This window comes from Mesoplodon densirostris, chromosome 8, assembly GCF_025265405.1.
Source record: "Mesoplodon densirostris isolate mMesDen1 chromosome 8, mMesDen1 primary haplotype, whole genome shotgun sequence".
NCBI classification, from domain to species: domain Eukaryota; kingdom Metazoa; phylum Chordata; class Mammalia; order Artiodactyla; family Ziphiidae; genus Mesoplodon; species Mesoplodon densirostris.
Window position 1 is genome coordinate 13,551,467 of NC_082668.1, and position 25,130 is coordinate 13,576,596.

The 25,130-nt window shown below is 37.1% G+C and overlaps 1 protein-coding gene across 1 annotated transcript in view; it reads right to left on the bottom strand.

Moving 5' to 3' along the window:
* The window catches only part of NYAP2 (neuronal tyrosine-phosphorylated phosphoinositide-3-kinase adaptor 2), a 256,266-nt gene extending 231,340 nt beyond the window's left edge, over positions 1–24,926 (bottom strand). The window contains exon 1 of the mRNA XM_060107303.1: positions 24,706–24,926. Within this exon, the coding sequence (XP_059963286.1) occupies positions 24,706–24,926 (221 nt within the window). The remainder of the gene's footprint in view (positions 1–24,705) is intronic.
* Positions 24,927–25,130: the final 204 nt, after the last annotated feature.

A 25,130-nucleotide genomic window follows, 5' to 3' on the forward strand; every position in this document is an offset into this window, starting at 1 on the left:
AAATGGTTGTAAGCAAACAAGCTCATTTGAGAGAGAGAGAGAGAGAGACAGAGAGAGACAGAGAGAGAAATAGAAAGAGAGAGGTGGGGGGAGAGAAAAGAGAGGGGGTAGGCAATTACTCAATGGCTGTTAATTAAAAACATTCTCACATAAACGTGATTTCTTGTGAAATAACATTCAAGCCTGATTGACTGGCATTGGAAATTGAAAATGGACTCCCTTGAAGTTCAAAAGCCTTACCACAAATCACGAGATTCATTAATTACCCTACATAGTATCTTGGGAGTTACCTATTCATAAAATCTGCTACGTTTATATTCTTGAAGCTAAACTAGAGGGGGAGAGTCCCAGTAAGGAATTAAAGTATAGAATTTTATTAATAAAACAAACCCGTAAACTGAAAATCTGAGAGAAGGCCAAGAGTATACCGTTTGTGGATGTGGTTTGATTCCTCTATAGCAGTAGAATACGGAGAGCATGTAACTGTGGTGTGTTTAATCCAAGTGGGTTAAAATACTAGTCTGGGATTTGAAGTAACTTTTGAAAAAGATGGAGCCACTGTAGTTTTCATCAGTTTTTTCAAGAGATAGAATTGATATGCATTGCTTGGTTTGAAATTTTTATTTTGTTTTGTTTGCTTTGTTTTCCTATTTGTGCCTGTAGTTATCTTTGGTTTTGGTTTTAATAAAATGAATAAATCACTTTTTACTTAATAAATAACTTTGGTTCTGTTAAAATAATGGCTAAACAAATAATATCCCCACAAAAAATTGCAGAAGAGAATCTACATCATTTGTGCAAATTTCAATCATTTATGCTATGGACATCTCTGATTTTTTGTCCGTCTTTGGAAATGTTGCATGTTATTCGTATTCTAAGACACTGATAGGGAAAGTAACAAGGCCCTGAACATTGCAAAACATTTTTTTCCCCCAGTCATGGAGATGTCACTAGAAAGGATTATTTTGAGACAATCTGAGATGGTAAATAAACCTTCAACTATTGCATTCCGTAACTACAATAAGTGAACGTAACTGAGAGAGGGAGGGAGGAAGGGAGGGGAAAAAAAGAGAGAGAGAAGATGAGTGAGCAGATCTAAAGAAAGCAGAGAATTGCAGGAGTCAGAATAACCCGGAGTTTATCAGTTTACGCTGACACATTTCCTTGGCAAAGGCTGCTGACTGTAGGCAAAGTCACGTGGCCAGGAGTCTGGTGTGTGTCTGCTTAAGAGCCCATGAAGCTCTTTGCTTCCAGACTAGCATGTGCACCATGTGATGCCGGGGTTGCCATGGTAAGTACATAGTGTGCAACTGAGTTTTTTTTTTTTTTTCTGATATGCTGCTTTAGCATAGATGCACCAGAATTCAAATTAATACTATAAAGAATTCACTGGAAGAGGAAGCTTTAAGGGGATTTGGTTAAACATTCAGCACTTATGCTAGATTCTGTAAGCAAAAGTGCTACATCATTTATTATTTTTTTCTCAAATATAAAGAGTTTATCTTAAAATGGTCAATGGCTTACCAGCATACAATTAAAAAATATATTAACCAGTTTCATTGTTTCCTCTTTTGCTATGTTGAGGATTATATTATAGAGGAGTTCTTAGCTACCTGAATAGTTTTTATTTCACAAGAAAATGATTCTTGTTGTTTTTGTTCTTCAAAATATCACAGACATTGTAAGAAATTCCAGATGTACTGAACTTTGTGCAAATCTGAAGACATCATTATGAATCTGATGTAAAAGCTGCTCTAAAAACTAGATCATGTGTTTGGAGCCTTCCCGGCTCTTTCTGAGAGTTCAGAAGGTCCTCTCTGCTCTCTGCAGTGTCACTACGTAAAAGGCAAGTGTAGTATTCGGTTCATAAATTTGGAATCCTGAAGTTGCCCAGGTGACCTGTCAGGTTGGCTCAAGTAGAAGCAACTGATGGGTGGGCCATTCCCACCCTTAAATCCCACTGCCAAAATAATGCATTATTTCTCATTATATTTATTCTCTTCTTTTTCAGAATTGTTTTTAGAAGTCAGATATACCTGAGCCCTGCCCGTCACTATGTGATCTTGGCAAATTTCTTAAAGTCTCAAAGACTCAGCTTCTCTACCTGTGAAATGGAGCAAATGATAGAATCTACCTCATGGGAATAGCATTTGGGTTAAATAGACACAGCATATAGAAAATGTATAGGATCTGGTATGAAATAAGCATTAAGTCAATGTCAGTTGCTATTGTGATCTCTTTATTATTGTTTACATCTTTCTTTCTTACACTATGTACATTCTTGAACACTAGCTATCCTAGAATTTCAAAACTTCCCCCAAAGTGTTCTTGAAGCTTTATTTTTCATCTGGATCAGTAATCCAACTAAAGAACTCGACAGTAAATATAGTTCTAAAGCTCAGTTTCTTGATGCTTTCAAATCACATGTTTGGGGAAGGCAGAATACCTGTGAAAATCCTTTCAGAAGAATTGGCCTTGATGGCGCCACTTAGATCAGCAAAAACCAATGCATAGACCAGCAGGGTTTGGAAAACTCATGGCCCACAGGTCAAACCTGGTCCTCCTCCTGTTTTTCTAAATAAAGTCTTATTGGAATGCTGTCATGATCATCGGTTTAAGTTTTGTTGAAGGTGCTTTCACGTTTCAAAAGCAAAGTTAAGTAGTTGCCACAGAGTCTTTATGGTCCTCAAAGCCTAAAGTAACAACCATCTGAAAATGTTTGCTGGCCCATGGACTAAAGGATACCTGAGTAGGAAAGTAAAGATAGAAGGGAGGAGGTTCCTAAAAAGCAGAGCTGCAAAATGATGTTTGGAACACCAATCTGTCATTTTCCCCAACTCCATCTTAAGACCAATACTGAGAAGGAACTCAATCTAACAGCGAAGAGAGAAGAATAGTCAAGTTTATGACTGGGACAAAAACAAAGAATTTAAACTATAAATGATTTTAAACTTCTCTTCTTCACTTCCCAAGGAGGAAGAATGCTGCGTTGCAAGGCTAATCCAGGGACCTGCTCTCTTGAGCAGAGTTCAGGTACTACACAAAGAATGAAGGGGGAAAAATGAACCTCTCTTGTTTCCCCATAAGACCCCAATAGCCAGTTATCTTGATTTACACAATCAAGTGCTTAGTCAGAGAGGAGAATAGTGGAGAGAGGAGAGCTAGGTTGTCTGGTGTGGGGACTATTAGGAGTGTACAGATGGAAAGGAGAGTCACTGTGTTAGGTTTTCTGAAGAAAATGGCCCTTTGGCTATTCTTTGAGAGATTCAAGCAAAGATCTGTACCACTTAACAATTATTCCAAGTTATTAAACTTTCATTTGTTTGAATGGGACTCTGTGCCAGGGTCTGGCCATTATTTGGCTGTTTTAGTTTTACATATGGAAATAATTGCAGAAGGTGCATTAAATGTAGAATTATAGAGTACTATGGAAGCAAATAAGAAAGACTAAACAAGAGTGTCTGAAAACCAGCAAAGTTTTCAGAAATACTGCCTGAGCTGAGTCTTGAAGGAATCACAGGGACCTGTATCAGACCAGGTCATGAATGGTTCGAAGTACCAGAGGCTGAACGTCTGGGAGAAGCATACATCCTCCATGGCTGGAGAGTAGTGGTCGCTCTGGCAATACTGATATTCCATTCAACCTTCACTACCATCCAACAAGGAAGGCATTATGCCTGTGATTTCCATCAGTGAGGAAACTGAGATAATTTGAGGATAAATAAATCTGACTACAATTACACAGTTTTATAGAGTGCCATTATTTGCATTCTCACTAAGTATTTTTTTTTAATTTATTTATTTTATTTATTTATTTTTGGCTGTGTTTGGTCTTCATTGCTGCCACAGGCTTTCTCTAATTGTGGCGAGCGGGGGCTACTCTTCACTGTGGTGCTCAGGCTTCTCACTGTTGTGGCTTCTCTTGTTGCAGAACATGGGCTCTAGAGCACAGGCTCAGTAATTGTGGTGCACGGGCCCAGTTGCTCCGCGGCATGTGGGATCGGACCAGGGTTCAAACCTGTGTCCCCTGCATTGGCAGGCGGATTCTCAACCACTGCACCACCAGGGAAGCCTCTCACAAAGTATTGTATAAAAAGATGACCCATTTGTTGACAGGTTCTCAGGTGTTAATTACTGAATAGTGATTATCTGGGTAATATTGAAAATTTAGCCAATCTAGATATTCCTTAATATTCTTCCACCTATTTGGAGTTTCATGGAGAGAATCGTAGAATGTGAAGCATTTTATTTGTTCAGAGATCCTTAGTACGTTTTTAAACTTTCCATTTCTCTTATTCAAAGATTCCATATTTTATTGCCCAACTGTCTTCTGTTTTCTGTTACACAACACAAATTTAAAGGAGATAATTTAGGTCAGTTATACCAGGAAACAGTTTGGCTTCTCTTTCTAAATTCAGCAACAATTTGCTATATGTTCAGGGAGCCCACTTTCCCTCTGGCTGACATTACATATTGATCTAAGTCTGAGAAAAATTGTATCGATAAAATAGGGGGTTTGTTACCAGCCCATTGCCACTCCTTTTAATTCACAACCTCTTTGTCTCTTTTATATCTCCTTAAAAGAATGCTCTCTCTAACCTATTATTAGGAATGGATGTAATAAATCATTCACAGCAAGGCGAAATTGGCTAATGCTAATATGACTATACTACTATGTTGGCTCTTCACTTGCCTTATAAAGAGTAAACCAATGCAAACCAAAAGAATAATTTTATGCTTTTGAGATATATAGTATTGGTTATATTGAAAAAGAGATTTTCACAGGGTGAGAGTTACATTAGCATCCCCTCAAATTATGCCACATCACTAACTTCCTATTAACCCATGAATAAGGTCTCATAATATCAACAAAACATTCAATAAATCATTCAAATATACTTATTGAACATCTACTGTTCCAGGTGTTGAAGATACAGTGAAGTGAAGCAAAGGTCCTGCCTTTATGCTGTGAATATTTCAGTGGATAAGTTAATATTCACTTGGTGCTATGAGTTCTGTTTTAAGCCCTCTGCATGCCTGATGTCATTGGTTTCTTATAACATCATGAGCTGTAGACACTATTATTATCATCACTGCTTTATCATGGAAAACCCTGCAGCCCAGAGAGCTTGAACACTTTGTCCATGATTACACAGCCAGAAGGAGTTAGGAACACAATTTGGCCTGGAAAGAAGTCTGATGCTGTAGATCACACTTTTATCTGCTATACTATACTATGGGCTAGATGAGAATACTAAATAAGTAGAAAAAGAAAAGAAAAGAAAAAAAGAGATAGGTATAACATGAAATTAACTTTCCAGAGGACATAATAGTTTTCTTTTGATTTCAATTATTAAGAATTTATCCCTGACAAGGTACTTCCTTATTTTTGCTTCATCTGGATGTCTCCCACTGTAACGAATTTAAACTTGAATTTAAATTTTAATATTCTCTCTCTCTGTCTCTCTCTCTGTCTCTCTCTCACACACACACACACACACACACACACACACACACTCATAATTCCACTTTCTCCTAATCCAGCCATCAAACTGAAAATTAGACATTTATGTAACATGTATTTGAATTAGTCCAATTTCATTATTAAAAAGTATTTGCCTACTTCGTTAAGGTACCTGCTAAAATCTATTACAACTCTAATAAAGTTGTATAAAATCTAAAAATAAAACAAATCTAAAACCCCAAATATTTATCTCTGCTTAGATTATTCTTTACACAACAGGTAGTTTCCATCCTACCATACGACAAAAGATGTGACTCCTTAAATGTATTAGATAAACCTCTTTTTAAAGGTCTATTTTCAAACAGAAACTTGATGATAGAAAGCTTTCTTTAATTTTCCCCTCCACATTGTTTCCCATTCCAAGTGTGTGTCAAGAATTTAATTGCAGCATGAAATTAACCAGTTATAAAATACTGTACTTGTGCCCTTGCCTTCTAAAGCAGAATGCACTAAATAATTTGCCTAATGGCCTCTAACATGAGAACTCAATTTAATAACCAAAGTGCCCTTACTTGTTGGATAAATTCCTGGTGAGAAATGCTCTGTGTGTAATCCATCAAGACATCAATGGCTCAAACGCGTGTGCACGCACACATACACACACACACACACGAGAACTAAAATAAAAATAGAAATTCTGATATGCCAAGTTGACTAGTTTGAAATAAACCATATAGATGACTGTACCTTTTGTGTGAATCCACGAGCTCCCTTGTCCTGTAGCTGTGTCACAGCTGTGTCTGATTGACTCATTGTGGGAGAGGACATGGCCACTCCAAAGACTCTCATTTGCCAGGCACCTGACATGTTTCTGTCTCTTTTTTATTAAAATTTCTCTCCCTTAAAAAATTAATTTCAATTGTTGAGGTTGCCAAAAGTTTGGTTTCTAGAAAAGCAATGTTACGTAGTGATTAAGTGCCAGTTTAAGCATACAACTTTTAGTATGATGGAAATAGCTTCAAATTATTTTTGGCTTACTTTGTAAAACTGCAAGGATTCTTTTAATGATTACTCTTGACAAGCATTTTGCAAACTTACTTATAAATTCAGAGAGTGAAGAAGACGGGAACACAGTCTAGCATTTTAGTGACTTGGCTAAGATTCCTCTGACCTCTATTCTGCCATTTCACTTTCACCTTATTTTTTAATCTAATTTATTTCCATTTGCTGCTTTGGTTTTAGGAGGTCTAAGTCCTGTCCACATTTAAATATCTCCAGTAGGGGCTTTCCTGGTGGCACAGTGGTTAAGAATCTGCCTGCCAATTCAGGGGACACGGGCTCAAGCCCTGGTCTGGGAAGATCCCACAAGCTGTGGAGCAACTAAGCCTGTGCACCACAACTACTGAGCCTGCGCTCTAGAGCCCGCGAGCCACAACTACTGAGCCCACATGCCACAACTACTGAAGCCCACGTGTCTAGAGCCCGTGCTCTGCAACAAGAGAAGCCACCACAATGAGAAGCCCACACACCACAACGAAGAGTAACCCTTGCTCGCCACAACTAGAGGAAGCCCACGTGCAGCAATGAAGACTCAATGCAGCCAAAAATAATAATAAAAATATAAATAAATAAATAAATAAATCTAAAATAAATAAATAAATATCTGCAATATAAGTATCATAAGGGCATTGGCAGCCAATGCAATTACTTATATTTACCTCTTTAAACTACAGAAGACAAGCTTAAGGGCTTTAGAATTCCGTCAAATTATACTTTCCTCTCTTTTGCCTCATTTTATATTTATTCCATGGTCCCAATACAATAATAGTAGAGCAAAACTTTGGGATTGTAAGTCTCAAAAGCCATTGTTCAAAAATTTAAAAAATTCCTATGCTAATTTATAAACCAGGTACAACAGAGGACTCTTCCTACAGTTTATATGTGTGGGCTGTATTATTTATGTGGCTATTTGCCTTGCTCATAGATGATAATTAGGGTTTAAATAAGACAAACTGAGGCTGGAGATCATATATAGAAAGTATGCAAGTGGGATTTTTGATGAATTTGATGTCTTTATACCTGAGAAGAAAAATAATTTGATGACATTTTAATTCATTGTCCCACTATCATTTTGAATACAAAATAACATTTTCTTCACTCATTTTTAAAAATCTATCTGAATGAACTTAAAAGGATTGAGGGAAACATCTTTTTTTCTCCGAAGTTCAGACATGAATATAAGCAAAAATTAAATAAAATGTTGACTCTCAGGTCTGATCTTAAACACGTGACATTGCATTTCATCAAGTAACTTAAGGATTATATGGTCCACTTGAGGAGTAAAATGTCTCCAAATCTTCACTTTAGAAAGTTTTCTAAAAAGATAATTTATTTCCATCATTGATGATATCTCATGATCCATGTAGTAAAAGGATGGGATTTTTATTAACTAAACTGACTAGTCAAGGAGTTGAAAGTAGTGAGTGTTTCCATTACACGTTATTTCTTGTCTGCCAGGATATGTTGTGTCCTTATGAGGACCCAACAAGAGCTGCTAGTTGACAAGTGGAGATAGTCTTATTGCATCAGGTTGATTATGCTGAGCCTGTTCATTAAAACGAGTTTTATCTGTGTGACTGAGGTAACATAACATGCACGCATTATTAAAGCACATCTTTAAAAAATAAACACGCATACACGTGTCCAGGAGATCAGGCCACAAGAAGGGGGATACGTCTTCTCTTCCACATGTTCATTGAGGCCATTTCATTTTGTTCCCAGGTTATCATTCCTACAATAGTTCACACGTGCCATCAAACCTGAACTGAGCTTCTCATTCAACTCTGGGGTGACAGAGGTCATCTGTTTTCATATTAACTAAATCACAGCCTGTCTCAAACCAAGATTGCCAGTTGTGTTAAATTAAAGATAGAGGTTTTTGCTGAAGGCAACTTACACAGGGTGTGTTGACACCTTTAAGCTGACTTCTTTTTAGAATTCTAAGTCACATTGAAATGGAAAGGCTTGGGCAGATAGGGTCACTGTATTAACGACAAATCCGCAAGCGGCATTCTTCCTAAACCCAATACGGGCCTAATCTTTCATTCTTCCACTTTAATGCAATCATGGAACAGTACAGGCTTAGAGTCCCCACCTCATTTCAAAATACTCTCTTAAATGCACGATATCTCCTTAGAGACTTTTAATCTTGTAAGGGGTGATAGAAGACTTTCCCTTCCCCTATAGATGGAAAAGGGGTGCTTTTGTTTTCCAGTCATATGTGAAACTGACAGACTTCTTTAGAAAAATCACATGGTGTCAATTCAAACCAGAGTCTCACAGTGTATATTATAGTGTATCTTGAAAAAGTATCTGTTTAATAGACACATTATATGAAATAGATAATCAACAAGGACCTACTGTATAGCATAGGGAACTACCCAATATTCTATAATAACCTATATGGGGAAAGAATCTGAAAAAGAAGAGATATGTGTACCTGTATACCTAAATCACTTTGTTGTACATCTGAAACTGCACAACATTGTAAATCAACTATATTCCAATATAAAATAAGATTTTTAAAGTATCTGCTTATAATAATGAATGCTCTGACAGCTAGCTATGGGGAAGGATATTAGTTATGGTATCCATCATTAAATAGAATTGTTCATGGGTAGAAACCAAACTAGATGCTGTAATTAAAATATTCATGGAAGTAACTAGTTACTCTGTTTCTCATTCCCTTTTATCTTCCTTGTCTTGTGCCTGTTTTCCCGTGATGGATCTCTCTACACTACAGTAATGCTCTCATCTGGCTTTGCAAGATCTGTATTGACTACACACTTTTCCGGTTGCATTTTTAGCTGACACTTTTGGCAATGGTGTTTAGTTGGATTACTCCCTGCCAGTTTATTTTTGGTAGATTGGTTCACAGTGTCCTATTCTATTGCTTAGGTCTCCAGTTATCTATCCTTTTGGCTGCTGCTGGTGGTGTTCATTCAGACAGACATCATTCTTCTCTTTCACCTGTTAGTGCAGTCTAACCCTGTGAAAAAATTCATCATGAGTCAGGGGAAATTCAGCATGGCATGTATTATTGGTATTGTGATTTGAGTGACAGGCAACCAACACTTAGGGAATAATTTATCTACCTGAATTGGGCTAGACATCACTAATGCACACGGCAGATTGATTGTACGGCTCTAGTGGACGTATTCTTTATTAATGAGATTCAGTATGATTTGCTAAAAAGCCTTTTACTGGGCAGTCATTTTCTGTCCCCCTCCCCCATCGCTCTATATTCCATTTAATCTGTTGAACCATGTACCATGTTTTGAAAACATGTTTCTCTCGTCTATTTTTATTTGAAATACCTAGAGTTTTTAAAATAATTGTGCACAAATTGAACAAAGCACACACACACACACACACACACACACACCAGATTGGAACTGAAATGTATTATGAAACACAGGGACCAAGGAAAGGAATTAAAATCCTAAAAAAGATATTAAGAAGAAATAAAAGTAAAATTATATGGAAAAGAAGACATAATCTAAGAATAAAATTTGGCATTTGAAAAAACTGACTTCTAGAAATGAATGTGTCTGTACTAACAGGAGCTATAAAGCACATGAGATTTCTTTCTAAATAAGATATGTTATTTGTATTGATCTGCTGAGAGTTGGGAGTGGCTAAGGTTTGGGGCTTTCAAAAAGAGCTCAGTAAAAATCCAGAGAAAAGTCATAAACTACCCACCTCTTAACCTTTTGCTCCATTATCCAGAGGTCACAAGGCAGAAGGGAATAATGTACATCAATTATAATGAGTTTTTCTAAAACACTTTAAAAGTAACATAAGGGTAAATTATTTCAGATTCTAGTCTCACTCTGATCAAACATCCCCTACAATATAATTTCATACTTGGTATGGGAGGAGGATAAAAAGAGAAGTCATCTCCCTTCTCTTGAGAGAAGAGTCTATATGTACTCTCATTGCTATAGATATTTCTCCATTGTCTTTATAAAAAATTTCTCCATTACTGTTTTTTTTCTGTAAATCACAAAATGCCATCTCTCCCCAAAACAAAATAAAATTCTAGCTGCTGAAAGAATAACGTTTCCTTAAAAATGATCTATAGAAACACTTGCTCAACAAATGATTTCTAGTCCTGTTTTGTCATTTATCTCCAAAACAAATACTATTTCAATTGTGTATTATAATAGGCATTGGAGCATTTCAAAAAAAAATTTAAGTTATATGTGACAATCTGAATAGAAGCATCCTAGGAGGTTAAGAATCCCTCTAGGAAAACTCTTAAAGACTTGAGTGTCTCCATGTAATTCTAGTTCTCTTTGCAAAAGCTGGATAGGTCAGTGTTATAATTACTGCATCAAGTGGTTTAAAAGGAAGAAGATCTCTTTCCTGGTGTGAAAGGCAGGTAGATGGTTTCGTGTGGTTAGCCTCTCCACGGAAGCCTCAAAATAATATGCGGCTGAAATCTTTTAGTAGCATTTACACTGCCATGTTGAAAATATGTTGCTCTCCAGAAAAGAAATCAAATCACAGAGTATTTAAAAACTCATTTTAGACTGTAGCTCTTGTAGATATAAAGGAGTTATGTTATCTTCATGAGTCATTATTTCTTTCTCTGTTTAGCTTTAGCCTAAATGTTACAGCAGTTTCTTCACAGAAAGTATGTATTTCCATGAAAAGAGTAAAAAATTTAGCAGCTCATTGCCAAGAGGGGAAACTTTCAGGGTAGTTCCCTGTAAATATCTGGAAATTCATTAGTGAATTACATTTAAAATATCACATGCTATGCTAGCTTATTTACTATTCCTTTGGAAAATAGATCATCAGTGCACTGAATGAGTTTGAGACAATTTGACATGACAAATGTTTCAAAACCTACTATGCGCAAGAAGCAATTTCTCTGCTCTTGGAAGCTGGTTTAATAATTAAGGCTAGGGCCTCCCTGGTGGCGCAGTGGTTGAGAGTCCGCCTGCCGATGCAGGGGATACGGGTTCGTGCCCCGGTCTGGGAAGATCCCATATGCCGTGGAGCGGCTGGGCCCGTGAGCCATGGCCGCTGGGCCTGCGCGTCCGGAGCCTGTGCTCCGCAACGGGAGAGGCCACAACAGTGAGAGGCCCGCATACCGAAAAAAAAAAATAAATAAATAATAATAATAATAATAATAATAATAATAATAATTAAGGCTAAAACTACCAATTAGTGCATCCTTTTGAGTCTATTCATGTGCCAAAATTCTTTCAGTCCTCATATAATTTTAACTGTTTTAGGAGAAAGAACAAAAATATGTGTACATGGAGAAGATGAAATAAAATGATAAAGTAAGAAATTCACATTTGGAGTCTGGGTGTATGTGTCATTTGCAATCACTTGAAGCAAACAATCCAATTTCTTTCCTTGTGGTGCTTTCTACCTAAATGGAGGTAGATTTTTTTGGACATGGTGCCATATGTCATTATTAATGTAGCTACATTATGTGATGAAGATGAAGGTAATAATGATGACAGTGAAATCAATGATAGTAATGATAATAATAATAATACCAACAATAATGGCAGCTACCATGATATGGTGGCTACTCCACTGGTTGTTCCACATGTGTCGTATCTTTATTTCTCTTAACAATACAACAAAAGGAATATTATTATTTCTAATTAACAAATGAGTAAACTTAACTTTAACAATTAAGGACTCCTTATGGGTCTCACTAAAGCTAAGAAGTAGAATAAACCAATCCCACCTTCTGTGCAGGGACTAGGATTTTCCCACTACTCAGTTATCCCCTCCTGTACCCACACACACATGTTACTCTAAATTACCATCTTACAATAGGGTGATAATCCACAGGTTTATTAAAATACCCCAGGACAGGAAAACTGTCCAATGTGCATAAATTAACAAACTAATTATCTACGTCTCCATCACTGCCAAAAAGGCCATAAGTGAACATGACCAACGTTAATAATTGAATCTACCCATTGTTAGAGCATTTTTCCTTTTTAAGAGTGTCAAGTATTCTGCATGCCTACATCTGCCTTTCATCTTGTTTCTTAGATTATAGGACTAGGATGGTTATCTCTGCCCCAACCAGAAAGTATCTGAGAGTGTGGATCACATAGTTCTTAGAATCAAGATCACTTAACTCCACTAACTCCGCACAAAGGCAGAGACCTCCAGGCAATTGTTCATGTGCTCTGGTTAAGCTACATGCTTGTCCTTTGCTGAATAAATGTTAAAAATCATCTTTCCTCAAACTTAAATATGTGTGTGTACAACTTTGAATTTGGTATGTCTGTCCTGCATACCTGGAGGGCAATTTAGCTCCAACCTTGTGATCTAGCAGTTATATTTCTAAGGTACTAGCCTACGAAAATACTTCTAAATGTGCAAAAGATAGTTTGAAAAGAATGTTTTTTATAGCATTATCTGGAAAAGTTAAAAAAATGTTAACAACCTAAGGCTCTATCATGTGGAAAGGATTGAATAAATTATACTGTACACCCTAAAAAAATGTATTCCAAATTTCTATACAATTCTTCAATCTCATACCCACAAAGTATCAAAAATGAAACACGAAATTCTTACAGATACCAGCAAATCATTAAAAGCCTATAGACATCTCAATATGCCCCAAACCTTTCTCACCAAAACCCCTTTTTCTGCTGTCTTCACCATCCCAGCTAATGGGAATGTCATCTTCTATCTTGCTCTCACACCCCACATCCAATCTGTCACCAAATTCCATCAACTCTACCTTCAAAATGTACCTGCAATTCCACCACTTCTCCCCCTGTCCAGCACTGCTGCTCTGGTCCATGCCACCATCTGTCCTTCTCGTGATGGTTTTCACAGCCTCCCAACTGATGTTCCTGCTTCTGCCCAACAGAGCAGCCAGAATGATCCTCCTTTGTATTAGAGGAGTCAGGTTATGGCATTCTCTCTCCCAAAAGCCTACAAAAAATTCTCATCTCATCCCAAATGAGTGGAAGCCAAAATCTTGACAGTGACCTCGTGGCCCATGGCCTGACAAGATCGGACCCCGTTACTTCTGACCTGACCTTCTGACCCCTTGCTTGCTCCCCTCCAGCCACTCTGACCTCCTTATAGCTCCTCCCAACACGTCAGGAATGCTCCCCTCTAGGACCTCTTCTCTGGATGTTCCTTCTTCCTAGAAATCTGTCACCCCGGAGATCCACACGGCTTCTTCCCTCACTTCCTTCAGGCCCTTTCTCAAATGTGACAGCTGTAGTGAGTCTTTTCCTGACCTACCCATATACCTTTGCACTCTTTCCAAACCCCTGACCCTAACGCCCTGATTTCATTTTCTTCATAGAACGTGTTGCATTTTAACTTGCTCTCTACTCTACTTGTTTATTGTCTGTCTTCCTCACCCCACCCACACCAGATTGTAAATCCCATGAGGGCAAGCTTTTATTTATTTATTTATTTATTTATTTATTTATTTATTTATTTAACTGTTTTGTTCATTGTTTTATCCCAAGCACCTAGAACTATGCCTGACCTATAATAGATGTTCAATAAATGCTTAATGAAAAACTTTATAGAGAAACAAAATAGCCATGCAACACATATAAACATCACCCAAATAGAAAATTAACAAGTCTTCTTGATGAAGCTCTTCTTCACTGCTGAACCACTTCATTTCTTATTCAAACATCAGGATATGCTGAGTGGTATACTTAGTCCCAAATCAAAGACTAAAATGCAATTTACTAGTTAAAATAATGGATTTTAAATGCTGGTATTTTTATTTTTTAAAACAGCTTCCTTGTACATCTTAATGAAAGTACTTTTCTTTAAAAAAAATTTTTGTCCCTCTGCTTCCTGGCAGGCTAGTTATATTCATATTCTAGCATGGACATGAATATTCTGTCCTGTATTTCCAAATATGAATGTTATTGAGAATAACTCTAGAGGCATGTGTTTCATGCAGAGATTCATTTTGGGAGAGGGGTTTGATTTTCCGTCTATCAATTAATGATTAAAGTTAATTTCAAGGTGATCCATACATTTATAATGAAGATGTTTTCTTCAGGTTATGTCAAAGTTGGACAGAAACCTTCAAGCTATTTTATTAACATGCTCAGCCTCTGCTCTAGTCATATCATTTGTTACATTAGACATGTTCTCTAAGCTATATTGCATTTTTAGTAGCTAAAAAAAAAAAAAAATCCCCCGACTCATACCCTTGCTCAATAATAATTTCTTTTCCTTATTTGGGTTTTTAAACCTTTTCCAAAGACAATGCTTGCTTAAAGACTGAGAATATCCTCTGATAGGCTGAAAAGTATAAAGAAACAGCCCTAGACTAAAAACTATTGCCTCGTTAATCTATAACCATCTCTAAATATTTAACACTACTTCTGAAAGAAAGAGTACCTTCAATTTTCCGACGGGTTTCTTTTCAATGATTCAGGTCGCCACAGGTTTGGCTGTTTGGAAGGTTCACTCATGCTGTGATTTCCTCAGCGTAAGAAGAGCTTAATTCTCAGGCTGACTGACAGTCTCACGTGGGATTGTGTTCTAAAAAGCCCCTCCTCTTGCCAACATCTGTCTATTTATTTCAGATACAGAATAGACACTGAGCTTCTTAAAATGTAAAGTGAGTGCTAGGTCCCAGATGTAATTCAAGTTGAAACAAGCAGAAGTATAAATAGCTCTCAAAAAGGTATGTGAGAAGAATAAAGGCTTACCTTAACATGAGCCGTTAAAGGCCCCTCTTAATGTGACCTCTAATTGCCTTGGCAGGTGATGGAGTGAAAAACCTAAAACCACATCTATTACAAATATAGATGTAACATGAATTGTAAATAGAGGAATGCTGATGTTTGTATAAATCCTCTTAAGACTGTGGTGACCCTTACTGAAAACAGGAGCCCAGCAGGACAGACACCATTTTGACTTGGAAAGTGAACTGGCACAACAGCCAAAATGGACAAATGTGGTGTCCTTAGGCTAAATGGGGAAAATTAATATTAATGAGCATAAGTGGTATCATTAGATATATGCTCATTAATATTAACTTTCCCCTCCAGCATTAAAAAAAAATAGAACATTTTAAATAAATCAATTCATTTAGTATCAGCCTTGTAGATTTGGCTTCTGGCTCAATATAGAGCAGTGAGGGAAGAACAAGGCAAATTATCGAATTCTCTCCTCTAATCGTATGGTCCTATGAATAAAAACCTCCCCATGTATTTGGTATTCTAATGAAAATTACTCCAATGTCTGGATATCTTATTTAGCTTTAGAAAAAGAAATCTGGATGCACAATTTTAGCAACAACAAAAAAATAAGCAAAGCAGTTTGTGCTCCTCTGAAATGATTAATAGAAAAGTGATTGGAATTAATCACAAACACAAGAGGAAGCTGAAAGTAGAGAGGGTTATTAAGATACTCTCTGCTGTTTAATCTCACCCCCTTATCAACACATTAACCTTGTTTCCTCTGCCTGAGCCCTGAGTCCTACAGCAAAATTAGGTCAGAAATTTACATCAGATCAGATCAGCTGATTCATTCCAGCAAGACCCTGACACGCTGCAGATTTGGGTTTCATTCTAGATAGGAGTATGGCTGAGGGCTTTGGGGGTTTGTTCCCTATGCTCTAAGCATAGGAGATAGAGCTGGCTGTAGAGTATTTCTAAATATTCTAAGCTAGCTGTAGAGTATTTCTGAAAGTTTCTGAACCCTGTTTCATTTAACAGTCTTCACTTGACCTGAACAAAATGAACATCCATTTTCATACACAAATAGAGCATTTCATTTTTCTACATACCTGCAATTAAATCAAACCCAGTGAGATTACCTATTCGTGACAAAAGTAGCTATTCACGTTGCACTGAACGCATATATCGCTCACTAAAATGTACTTCAGTAAATGCTCCCTATTTCCATAACGTCTGTCACAAATCATGAGTATGATTCCAGAAGCCATAACTATCTAAATAGGATTTATGTAACTGTTAACATTTCTCTAATAAGAGCTCTCAATGTAATTATGTCTTTGGGTAATCATTTAAAACTTTATCCAATTCTAAACTTTGGTATCAGAATCATTTGCTTTTTAAGTAACAATGCTTTAGTAAAGGGAAAGCAATTTTTTTTTAATTTTTACTTTTTTTTCTGTATCGTCTAGAGGATGAACTTTCTTGGTGCTTCGTTTCTCTTTGACTAACAGAGATACTGAAACCTTCAAATTTAAATAACTTCCAAGTATATATCCTAATATACAAATGCATGTATTTTTTTAAAGGAGCATAACTAATCTAATTCCATTTCTGACTGTCACTTTTAAACAGGAAATATAACCTCATATAGATCCCTTGAGGGCATCCACAGGGAATAGAGACATTCCTAATCAGCTTAAGTAGTCCTTTGTGTCAGAACCACTTTGCTAAAGTCCAGAGCTGTCTTGCGGACTTGCAATGTTTGGGAGAATTACACTAATGTAGCATTTGTTTTATTAGAAAAAAAAAATTCAACCCCTTTCTACAATAGAAAAAATACTCAGAAAGGCATGTACTGGGAACACATTTTCTTGTGGCTTTTTATTTAAGGGATATGTCCTATACTGTTTTCAAAATACTGTGGCTAATAGTAAAATGAGACAATGCAGGAAGTAGCTCCAGAATCCAGATAGAAAAATTCACATGAAAGGAAGGAAGCCTTAAACCTAAGCATGCATCATTTGGTATACAAGATGATCTTTTATTGCCTCTCTTCCTCAGTGAATATCCTTACTGGATGTCCTGAACAAGATGTTTCCTGTAAAGAGTGAATCCCCAAAGCAGACGTATGTTCACAGGTACACACAGGTACTGCCTTACAGGTTGTTTGTAACCAGACTGTTCTCGTTGGTCAGTTGCTTCCTTCTTAATGGCTAGTGCTTATGTGTGTCAATGGTTCAATATACCTATCATCTCTGTGTCTTAAACATCCCTCTTCACCCACACACATGACAAACTAGGGTTTTGTAACCCATCTCAAGTGATCTCACTCGTTTGAAATTGTAGGCTTTGCATGTTTGTTTTCTAATAGGTTTTATAATAAAAAATAAAATCTGACTTAACAGTGCCTGCAGAAAACCATTAGAATTTCGAATAGCAGAAATGATGAGCTACTGAAATATTTTTTCATTCTCCATTAATTTTTTGCCTTTGAGTGTCTCTCTCTCTTTCTCACCAAATGTTATTTGGAGCTGTTAAGAAAAGTACTAACAAACAGTATCACTTTTTATTTATTTGAAATGTTTCACCTAGTAAGACTTTTCAGTAAAATCCCATTTGAGAAATGGAAGTGAAGGTACAAGAAAGTTAGTAGTGACAAAGGACTCAAGTTAGTTTAAAAATAAGGAATTGGGCTCAGAAAGCTTAAGTGACTTAGAACACAGAATGTGATGATGGTATTCCTTATCTAAGAGTTCAGTGTTTTAAGCTTCCCAGCTTCAACACAAAAGGCATTTCAGCACATATGTGATCTAGAAGGTCAATCATATGAAATCCTATTTCCATTTTTTAAGCAATCCCTGGCATTCTGCACATTTCTGAAATTGCAACTGGCATATTTCACAGAGAATTATCATCAATGCCTTTTCAAGGTCAAACATGCTCCATCTTTAGATTTTTCAGCATTATCATAGTATATATTAAAGAAGGCATTCAGCAGACGTGATAAAGAATTTTAATTGATTAGACTGTGTTCATTAATGTCATGTTGAATTTCCTCTACATCTTGACATAAATTGCATGTTAAAAGTATTAAACTATGTGTGAAATTTAGATGTGGGTATTCTGCTTTGGTCACCATCTCTGGAACCTCAGAATTCCTGTGTGACCAGAATCTTCCTAGGGAATTTTCAAAAAATTTAAAAATACACTTCCTATTAGGAACGTTGTTGAAGCAATTCTAAAAATGTACTGTGAGAATATTCTGTATAATATTTAAGATTTATTATATTTTTTAATTGTCAGAATCCCAGAATACTGGTCACCATATGAACAAAATAAAAATTAAATTTGAATATTTCAACGGGTACTGAGATGGAATAACTTGAGCTATCTGCAGTTATAGCCCCGCCCCAAATCAGGGAGAACTTTAGTCTCTTCCTGCTGCCCAATCATGACAGTTTTGGCTCCTTTCATGTTTCTCTCTCCAACTCTTCCCACAACAACATCCAGAGATTTCTACGTATGCCCTCACACTGTGCATGGGCCCTGCTTTTGTAAAAGAAAGTCATCTGGGCAACATGGATGGACCTAGAGATCATAATACTAAGTGAAGTAAGCCAGACAAAGATAAATATCCTATGATATCACTTTTATGTGGAATCTAAAAAAAATGATACAAATGAACTTATTTACAAAAGAGAAACAGTCTCACAGACTGAAAACAAACTTATAGTTGCTAAAGGGGAAAAGAGGGGAGGGATAAATTAGGAATTCTGGATTAACAGATGCACACGATTATATATAAAATAGATAAACAACAAGGACCTACTGTAGAGCACAGAGAACTATATTCAATATTTTATAATAATGTATAAAGGAAAAGAATCTGAAAAATTATATATATATATATATATATATATTCACTTTGCTGTACACCTGAAACATTGTAAATCAACTATACTTCAATAAAAAACAACAACAACCTCTACAAAAAAATAAACAAAAAAGAAAGTCATCTGAGAAGTCTCAAAATTTAGGAGATTTTACTAGTATTTTTTCTCTTCCAAAGATCTTTTCACTTTAAATTAGGATTCCATAAAACATTTGGGGGAAAGAGTGTAGGAAAGAGCAGGGAGGAGTTACTGATAGCAAGATACATACTACGTCTTTCAGTTCCTAGCATGTGTGATACCTATGGCACAATAATAAAATGGTGTTTGAGGAGCCAGGTTTGGGGCCGTCATACAGAATTAGTCATCCTTTCATTCATCGCTCAGTCACCTGTACATCGTGGCTGAACACCCCTATCTGAAATATTTGAGATCCCATCCCTTCCCACCTACTCAAGGACATAATCACAGTAATTTTTCCTTCCCTCTCCTAAGTCATTAACATTTCCCTTTCTACTGTAATCTTTCATATCAGCATTTCAGATAAGCTAGTTTTTGCTCTGCTTAAAGGGAAAAACCAGAAAAACAGAACACTATAGACTTCTCTTCCCCCTTCAACTACTCTCCATATTTGTGAATTTTGTTTAACCTCGAAAGTTCCTAAAATAGTTCTCTATCCCTCTTTTCCTTGTTTCAATTCCTCTTTTCGCATCCTCTTGTGAACATGACTCCACTGCGTTTTGTCCCCAGACCTCCACCAAAACTGTTCTTGTCAACAAAACCAATGTAATAAAAGACATTGTTCAATCCTCAGGATTCAATATATTTGATCTACCAGTAAAATCTCTCTCTCTTCTTTAATCACTTTTGTCATTTCACTCTGAGGCAACACCCACCTTGGTGATTCTTCTCTTATCCCACTAGCTGTTCTTACTGGATTTTTCTACTGTTCCTGTCATGTAAACAATTAGGTGTCCCAAGGAACAGTACTGTGTGTTTTTATCCTCTCTATCTAATTTTAGGTCCTAGGGATCCTTAACTAGGCTCATGATTGTAAAGAATCTATGACTTTCATATTAAAACCTCCAGTTTTGATCTCCACCATGAGCCCTGGATCCAACTGCCTATCCAGAATTCTCCACTTGAATATCTAAAAGGGCTCCCAGCACTGGCTTATGAAAGCTGAACTCCCACTCCCCCACCATTTAAACTAAATTTACTCCTGTTTTAGTCTTTACCATTTCATTAAATGGAATCAGCATTCTTCTAGTTGTTTCAGGAAAAATGAAACATAACATAACAACAACAGAACCAGAACAGCAACAAAACAAATTTGAGAATCATCTTCAATTCCTTTCTCTTATTCAACTTATATGTCTCATCAATTAGAAAATTTTACTAGTGCCCCACATTTTAGCACTTTATGCCACATTTACTAGTACCACTCTGGTCCAAACTACCATCGGCTCTCACTTGAATTACTGCAAAAGCTTTCTCTCTGAATTCCCTGCATCCAACTATGCCCTGTTCATCTGAATGCAAGCAGTCAGAGTAATCCTTGTTAAAAAGGGCAGTTAGTGTATGCCATACCTCTGCTCAAGAAATCTTCAATGAATATACTTTTTTCTTTTAGACTAAAACATGAACTTATAATGCTCTACATTACCTGGTGGCTCCAATAACCGTTGAACTTACACCTCTTCCAATCTTTGCTTGGTCACTACACGACACCTTCCCTTCTTGGAACACATCAAACTTGCTGTTTCCTCTGTCACGAATTCTCTTCCCCAGACAGCCATGTGGCTCCTGTCTCTGGCAACAGGCTCCCAATGTCTAATGTCTCTGCTCAGCTGTTGTTGGATTTCAGAGGTCTTCCCTGGCCTCTATTCTTATTGCCCTCACCCTGCTTTATTTTACAGTGTAAAAATTTATTATCACCTATCATATATATTTATTTATATGTATTTCTTTCATGTTGCCTCTCTTTCACCCTTCTCTCAGAATACAATTCTTTTATAACCAGGAACTTTGTTCTGTTCATTGCTGTCTCATAAAGGTCTAGAACATTTCCTGGCACTTAGTAAGGTTTCAATAAATATTTCACCAATGAATGAATACACTTAACAGCAAGTTGTTTATTGAACAATAAGCTGGCTTCAGATTCTATTCTAAGAACTGTATATACAAATAGTCATTCTTCTCATGAAACTTACATTGTAACTTGAACATCAGCAACCATGTCACATATTGTGTGCATTGTTTGCTCATTGTCTCTAATCACCTTGACCTCAGGTGAAAGATGCCCTATCTAGCTCACAGGTTATTCAACATTTCTTGCTTCCAGGATTAAAGCCTCTATGCCTGACCCCTTATTTCATGGGTGGGGTCAGAATTCAACTTGAACATCAGCTCACTTTACTATGACCTAGCAGTCTGTTGACCTCTAGTTGGTGTCCCTAGGCCTGGGGAGTTGGTTTATTCTTCAACTCTACCCAGATCTACTGACAAATTCTGAATAGCCTCATCATCTAAAATGCCACTGTCACTAGGTCACTGTGACATAAAGTACACACATTTATAACTCTCCTGTGGGTAACACCAACTACTGTGGCAACAACAGCCTTACAAGCAACATTGCCATGGAACCTTAAGAGTAAGCTGGCTTCAGGCATACCTACTTCCACATCTCTGGCTTACGTCCTGCCATGGAAACAATAAAAGTGCACAGTAACTGAACATCTATCTCATCAAATGCCAGATCCTAGAAGGCTCTTTCTTCTTCCTGCTACCAGTGGGTTCTTCATTTTCCTCCTAATCTGATTATAGAAAGGTAAACTGCTAATTTAAAACTGACAAGTAGGGATTTCCCTGGTGGCACAGTGGTTAAGAATCTGCCTGCTAATGCAAGGGACATGGGCTCGAGCTCTGGTTCAGGAAGATCCCACATCCCACATGCCACAGAGCAACTAGGCCCGTGCACCGTAACTACTGAGCCTGTGCTCTAGAGCCCGGAGCCACAACTACTGAGCCCATGTGCCACAACTGCTGAGGCCCATGAACACCACAATGAGAAACCCATGCACCACAACGAAGAGTGGCCCCCGCTCTCTGCAACTAGGGAAAGCCAGCGTGCAGCAATGAAGACTCAATACAGCCAATAAATAAATAAATTTATTAAAAAATAAAACTGACAAGTACTTTTTTTTCTCCCCTCTTTGAATCTTTACTTATTTGATACAAGAAAGAACACTCATACTCAGAAGAACTGTTTCAAACAAGACATCGACATTGATTAAACATACACACACACACACACACACACACACACACACACACACACATACACACAGGGTGGGAGACTTCTCCTGCCCTTACTCTGTTCTTAAGCATGGTTAGACTACAGTTTTATATTGTGTTGACAGTGTGATGTGGAAGCAAAATTGTCCAGATCGTTTGGGACTTTTTCAATTCAGTGTGTGATCTGAGCTATCTTTATGTTTATGGCTTGTAATATAATTCTAGAAAATATTGCTTTGTTAATGTAGCAGGAACTAACACAAAGTTTACTTAACTGAGTTTCCTGGACCTCATTTACTATGCAATGACAGGGTGCTGTGTCTCCACCTACCTAAATTCCAGCCCCTGTCCCCTGGACTTTTGACTTCTTGGAATTGTTGGTTATGCCCCTTTGAACACTTGACCACTTAAAATGAGTCATTTTTACTTTCTTAATATCTATGGATCTTTAGATAGAAACTTTCTGAGGTTGTTGATGAAACACAGAAGCTAATAATACAGTGATAAGCACCCTGGGGTGCTCTGTACAATCTAATAGAACTATTCAGCAAATAATTCTGTCTCTATGCTTAGAGAAAAGAGTGAATTATGTTTAATGGCAAGATTGGGAAACTTTAGATTTTAGAGATGAAGTTATTTTAGAAATCACGTAGGATAACCTTTTTTGTTCTGAGTTTCAGAAACCTTAGACTCACAAAAGTAAATTAAAATGTTTACATACATATAGAAGTTCAGGGCTTCCCTGGTGGTGCAGTGGTTAAGAATCTGCTTGCCAATGCAGGGGACACGGGTTTGACCCCTGGTCTGGGAAGATCCCAAATGCCTCGGAGCAACTAAGCCCACATGCCGCAACTACCGAGCCTGTGCTCTAGAGCCAGAGCTCCGCAACGAGAGAAGCCACAGCAATGAGAAGCCCGTGGGTGCCGCAATGAAGAGTAGCTCCTGCTTGCCTGAAGACTCAATGCAGCCAAAAATAAATACATAAAATAAATAAATGTATAAAAGATACATCTTGGTTAAAAAAAAAAGTTCATCAGAGGTACTTAGCAGAAAAAAAAAAAGTTGTTCTAAGAAAGGGCACTTAGTGCATCCTAGAAAGGAACCTGTGATACCAACTAAAATTAGGTAGAAATAAAAAAATAACATATCTCAAAATAACATCTGCAATTATGAACATGTTTATCAAGCATGCCATTTTACAAATCTTTGTATACCTGGTAATAGAATAGATTTCCATTTGAATAGTCCAGAGAAAAAAGATGACACTCTTTCAACTAATCTTGTACAAAATTTCCAAATCTCTCGCCCTCTTTCTCTCTCTCTTCCTTCCCACCCTCTCATACAGAGTTGTTTGCCATTAAATGATTGGAATAGTGCATCCTTACCTAGCCTCTTTATAAGAATCAATAGTTTACCTTAAAAGAATATGTTATTTTCCTTCATATCATAATGTTCATAGAGAGTAAGCAAAAGGATTAATTCTAGGTTAGATGAAAAATCCACCAACTTACTATCAAAATAGCTTACTATTACCATTTCGTTATCCAGTCAATTGATGGATTAATTTCCTAAATTTTGTCTCTTTGCACTTAGTAAATGGACTCCATTGAAGAAATAGGACTCCATCAAACACTTATCTCTACCTGTAACCTCACAACACATACGCTCAGAAAATATTGTAACATTTTTTGGAAAAATCAAAAGATGTGTATCCTTACTTTGGTCTCAGTACACTAGGGAACTTAGCCTCCATTTGGAGGCTGCAATCGGGGCTCATTTGCTTGTAGCAGGTGGGTTTTGCAGCATAAAAGTCATTTCATTTGAACAAACCTGGGGCACTTAGTACCAGACAAGAGACAGAATTCTACACAGAGTGCACACATTGAGTATTCCACTTCAGAAACTCACATAATTCTAATTATTGACAAGTCTTTTCATAATCTAGGAAGATGGTGAACTCTCTTATAAGGATGATACAAAGACAATTAAATATGGGGATTTTCATTAAATATTAAAGTGTGTGTTCCCTTAATCTTTTATCGAGAGATTGTTCAGTATGAACTTTTATTTAGAGGAAACTGAATTCTTTCCCCACCCCATCAGCGTCTCCATACTCATGACACGAAAGTAAACAACTTTTCTTAACTAAGGCAAGTGTCCTGTCAGTAGGGTGCGTTGTGTTTTCATCATAGTTGAGAAGACATTTTCACTTCGTCTCCTCAAGTCTAACTTTGACAAACCCCTCTTGACCACGTGACAGCATCACAGCCTCTGCAGAACTCACAGGTACCCTGAGGTGGGCAAAACTCAGAACAATTTCATTTATACTTACCGTTTTATTGCTTCTTCTTGTCTTCGGCGTTTTTCATTCTTTTCCTTCAAGTAGGCCAGGTTTGTTTCATTTCTCAAGCGATCATTTTCTCGAGCAATGTCTGATGCATTCTGAATAACCAATCCATCGTAGGCCTTCATCCCCATATCTTCAATATACTGGAGAAATGTGTCCAGAGGGTCTTCCTCAGGATTAGAACTCATCATCCTGGAAGATTTCATGTGAAAAGGAACACTTCCTGTGGGATGAGAACACATTTTACCTTCATCAAAGATGTGGATAAAAGCAAGGTGCTGCTTATTCTCTTAACATCTTGTCAGCTCCAAACTCCACTGATTATGGCAGGATGTACTTAGAGAAAATGTCTCATTAGAAATTACAGTCAGAGTATTTAAAGTTAATATTAAATGAATGTTGCCTGGGTA